Source organism: Myotis davidii, unplaced genomic scaffold (assembly GCF_000327345.1).
Source record: "Myotis davidii unplaced genomic scaffold, ASM32734v1 scaffold233, whole genome shotgun sequence".
In the NCBI taxonomy this organism is placed as follows: domain Eukaryota; kingdom Metazoa; phylum Chordata; class Mammalia; order Chiroptera; family Vespertilionidae; genus Myotis; species Myotis davidii.
The window spans coordinates 19,676-24,328 of record NW_006285917.1 but is presented as its reverse complement, the minus strand read 5'-3'; the positions used below and the strand labels follow the sequence as shown (position 1 = coordinate 24,328).

The following is a 4,653-nucleotide window of genomic DNA, read 5'->3' as shown; positions in this document are numbered from 1 at the left end:
GGCAAATGGACAGAGGACACTAAGGAGATGGAGAAGTGAACAATTATCTGGCAAACAGACTGTAGTAGTGACCACGGGTGGTCACCCTCTCCACTCACGCTCACTGTCCCTGAGACACACACTTGCTCACACACTCTCATAGGCTGCTGCTGCCTCTGCCAGGCTGCTCAGAGCTAAAAATAGGCCAGGCCAGGAGGCTGGGCCGGGCTCTGGACTCCCACCCTCGAGCAAAGGCCAGCACAGTGCTTCTCCCCTGCCTGTCGCTCAACTTGAACCCCAGTCCCTCGAAAGCCCCTGCCTGTGGCTTCCCAGCGCCGTCCTCTCCACGCCACCCCCACTCCCCGCTCCAAAGGGCAGTAGTTGGGAAAAAAGGACCCAGGTGTGCGGACTTGCAGCCAGGGGAGCCTCAGCCTGCAGAGGGGACCACCCCTCTCCCCAAAGCCCCAGCCCTCTCAGTGTTCCCCAGCCCTTCGCGTTCTCACTCTCTGGGATCCAGTATACGCGCTTCTAGTTAGGAGAACACTGGGCGGGCTATTGCTCTTCTTTCCACTCCTACACCTACAACACCAGGCTCCCTCCATTACCCCCCTCTCCCTGGACCCCTCCCCAGCGACGGCGGGGACCCTTTGGCGCGGCGCCCCCGCAGAGCTCAGAAACCCGCAGGGTTGGCTGGGTGGAGGACCCCAGACTGGCGAAGGCCGAAGGCCGGAGGGGTCGTGTCCTCAGGCAGCCCCCTCCCCTGGGGCTGGGGAGGCAGAGAGCTACTCCGGTGGGGACGAGCTTCCAGGGGAGGCGCTCGTCCTTCTGTCCCTCTCCAAGAAGCAAGGGTAGGGACATGTGGCTCCCACAGTAGGGGAGGGGGTGGAAGACCCCCAAACTGAGCGCATCCGCCCTTAGAGGCGCACTGCTCAGGGAGGACCAGGCAGGGATCTCAGGTCAGACAGTCCTGGGGTCCCTTGTCCTTGGCTGGGTGAGTCCCTGCAGCCCCGCCCTGCTCCGCACCTGCTCCGCCGCCTCGGGGTCAAGGTGCGGCTCCAGCAGCGGGACCGTGAACTGGATCTTCCGAGGGCTGTTGTCCGGTTCCATGGTTGGGCGGTGGCCGCTGGCCCGCGCTGCGGCGGGGAAGGCGGCGGGACTCGGGGCTGGGGCAGGCATGCTCCATCTCAGCTCCGCTCCGCTCCGGCCCGGCCCCAGCCGGGCAGGGTTTAGGGCTGGGACTGTGGAGAGGCCTGCACAAGAGAGGAGGCAGCAAATGCGAAAGATTTCATTTCCTTTCATGAGAAAGGGGGTTGTCTCCTAAAGAAAAGCAGGAAAGGGGATTTGGGTATGCAGCAGGAAGGATTAAGGCTAGACGTGGAGAGGGACTTTCCCCTGAGAGAAGACATTAGGGCGCAGGTGGAAACTTGGAGCAGAGGTGTGGGTCTGGGCACAGGTCCTGTGCTCCCTGGGTGGCAGGGAGGGGGACTGAACACCTAGGGTCTCCAGAGACCAGAGCCTCTTCTCCAAGTGCTGATGGCAGTGGGTGCAGGGCCCAGGGAGAGAGGACCATCTGGGACTCAGCAGAAGGAGTAACGGGGGTGGTGAGCCAAGAGTGCTTGTGAAACAGATTTCTGTTTCTGCTTGCTAAACTATGGGGATGGAAAAGCAGGTGAAAGGCCTGCAAGAAGAGGATGCTGGGGAATGGAGAGGGAAACTCCTTGGTGGGGTGGCTTGCTTACAGATGGCCTGGGTTTCCACTTCCACTATTGGCAGAATATGAAATAATCTGCTGTAACTAAAGGGATGGGGGTTAGACTATGTGAAGAACTTACTAGTTTGATGTAGGGCCAGGATGTCAATCAATACTAGAGAGTAAAGGAGATAGAATATTCATAGGAGCTGTGGGCGCTATGCCAGGTCTGGGGGCCACTGGATAGACAGAGGAGAGGTGCCAGGGCACTGGGGAGGGGAGGGCTGGACATTTTGGGAGGGAGCGCTGAAGTGGGTAGGAGAAGGACTGGGTTGGGGAGGACAAGGGACAGGGAATTCTGAGGGAAGGTCCCAGCAGGGACCAGGGCCAGTGATCTGTTTCTGTCGCTTTAAACTGAGCAACTGGAAAGTCCCATGCAATCCATGCCTGCTTCTCTGGGGACCCCATGGTCAGCCTCTCCTGTAACTCGTCAGCCGTAACCCTCAGTTGCTTCTTCTCCCAGGCAGCCCTTCTTTGGCCTGGATTTCACATGGCCCCTTCCCGTGTTACCTCCCCAAATAACCTCCTTTGCCCCCTTCCACCCCCAGCCATATCACTTCACACATGCCAGGCCCAGCTCAGTTTTCTCAGGGCAGTGCTGGGGTTATAGGGGCCCAGTGAGCCAACCAGACCTCCAAGTGCCGTAACTAGCTCTGTTTTGCAGTCATTTGGACGCCAGGACCCCCTACACCCAGCCTGCATTTGCAGGGTTCCCTTGCTCTCTCTTTGATGTAGTAGGGCCGGCCTAGAAAACTGCTGATTGGAGTCCTCAGCCCCTTTTCTGGTCAATTCCTACACACTCCCTAGAAGTGACAGCAGAGGGAGGGTGTGTGAGGCAAGAAGCCAAGAGAAAGATGGAATGGGAGATACAGGTGCTCGCTCTGACTTCCTTTGCACTCACGCACCTCCTAAGCACACATGCACAGAGCAGGGTCCAAAGTATACTATATAATAAAAGTGTAATGTGCAAATCAACCAAACGGTGGAACGTCCTGTCTGTGTGTGTGTGTAGGGGGGCAGGGCTGGTGAGCAGGCGGTGCCAGCGAGCAGAGGTAGGGGATGGTGGAGGGTGGTGGTGGTGGTGGCGACCAGCAGCAGTGGAGGGGAGATGGGGGGCTGGGGCTGGCCGGTGCTGTCCCCAGATCACCCACTGGTAGCCTACCACAGAAGGAGACCAGACTGCAGCTTAGGCCAGTTCCCCACAGGGAGGGGGCCTAAGCCATCAGTCAGACATCCCCTGAGTGCTCCTGGACTGCAAGAAGGCACAGGCCGGGCTGAGGGACCCCCCAACCCCCTTCCCCAGCACCACTGCTGAGTGCACGAATTTTCATGCACCAGGCCTCTATAGTCCCTTAATAAATAACTTGTCTATTCCCTACCCCTTCCATCAGGATCCTGGAACTTGAATTTCCACACCCTTATCTCTGGGGCCTCGATTTCCTCATTTGTGCAATGGGCAGAAGAGTCCCTACCTGTTAGGGTTGAGTATCCTATGAGGTAAGGTATCTGGCACATGGAGCCCTCAACAAATTAATAGCTGCTGTTTTTCTTGTCTCGTTATCTCCTAGAAGGGCAGCGGAGTTAGGAGAGAGACCTTGCCAGGCTCTCATGAGACCTTCCACTCCCGCCCCAGTCATCCAGTTTGCCTAGGCCTCTTTCAGAGTCCCTTCGTCCTCTCACATTCGGCCTGGCCATGGAAATTCCTCCCAAAGTCTCATAACATCCTTCATGTTGCTTTCTCAAGCTCCAGAGTCTCAAGCTCTCTTCTCCAAAAGCTGTAGGTCAGGAGAGGGGTCCAGAGAGCTCAGGCTTTGGAGAGATGGCTGATGGAGGACTGCGTGGAAAGAGGGGTCCCCGGAGCAGCTGGTGCTGGGGTGGAAGCGGAGGAGGAGAGAGCAGGGAGAGGGAGGAGAGACAGCTCTTGGTACTGGCTTCTGGAGGAGACTGTGGGGAGGGGGGGGTGGTAAAGCGTTTATGGGTAGCGGGGAGATGGCATGTGACTGGCTTGCAACCTTTGGTGCTGGGGTCTCCACGTGAGCTGCCATGGGTCTGTCTGTGAAGGTGTGAGTATGTCGTTTTGACTTTTTTATGCTAAGAGCTGAGTGAGTGTCTTTTGGGCTTGTGGGTGGAAAAGGTGTGGGTTGCTCACCCACAGGGCCGGGGAGTTGCAGAGCACACCATGCCTGCTCCTGGAGCCCTTTCTGGAATGAGTAAGAGTTAGAGCCCACCTTTCCCAGCCCCTTCCCCCAGCTTGCACGGGCCTGTGCAAGGTGTGCTTGCGTGTGCAAGCGTTCACGTCCCTGCTGCAGCTACAGCCCCTGCCGGGGGAGCAGTAGCTGTTCTGTATGGTACACTTCTGGATCCATGAAATACTCAAGGTTACAGGGAGGTGACTCAATGGTGCAGTCATTTAACAGCTCCCACCTGCCCCTACCCTCGGAGCTGGACCCTGGGTTAATAGGCTGCTCCTGTTGCTCTCAGCACTTTCTGCTTTTATTTATCTATCCTCCCCACCCCCGCAGCCGTCTCATGCATTATCACTAATCCTCACAACCCACCAGGAGGGAGGGCAGGTAGTATGATCTTTATTTTGCTTTTCAAGGGCAGAGCCCTGGAGAAAGGTCATACTGGATGGGCCGCCTGGATTGGTATTTGGGAGGTCAGAGTTCAATTTCTCCCTCTGCTACCAACTGTCCGGGCCACTCTGGGGTGGTCACTCCCTCCCACCCCCAACACACACACACACACACACACACACACACACACACACACACACGTCTCCGTTTCCTCTCTTGTAAAAAGTGGGAGCCAGAGGACTGCACGGGCTTCTTCCTGTTCTAATAATTTGCATTCTGAGTAGGGAGCTCCAGTCTCATAGGTAGGAAGTCTCAGAACCAGGATGAGACCCCAGGAGTCTGGGCCCT

At 57.3% G+C, this 4,653-nt stretch overlaps 1 protein-coding gene and 1 long non-coding RNA gene across 3 annotated transcripts in view; one reads left to right on the top strand and one right to left on the bottom strand.

Moving 5' to 3' along the window:
* The window catches only part of PPP1R1A (protein phosphatase 1 regulatory inhibitor subunit 1A), an 11,737-nt gene extending 10,514 nt beyond the window's left edge, over positions 1 to 1,223 (bottom strand). For both annotated transcript variants that reach the window (XM_006756928.2, XM_015559561.1), the window contains exon 1: positions 1,003 to 1,223. In XM_006756928.2, coding sequence (XP_006756991.1) covers positions 1,003 to 1,155 — 153 coding nt within the window. In that variant the 5' untranslated portion in view covers positions 1,156 to 1,223. The remainder of the gene's footprint in view (positions 1 to 1,002) is intronic.
* Positions 1,224 to 3,124: 1,901 nt separating this feature from the next.
* The window catches only part of LOC107182037, an 8,106-nt gene continuing 6,577 nt past the window's right edge, over positions 3,125 to 4,653 (top strand). Inside the window, exon 1 of the long non-coding RNA XR_001512758.1 lies at positions 3,125 to 3,226. This is a non-coding gene — a long non-coding RNA (uncharacterized LOC107182037). The remainder of the gene's footprint in view (positions 3,227 to 4,653) is intronic.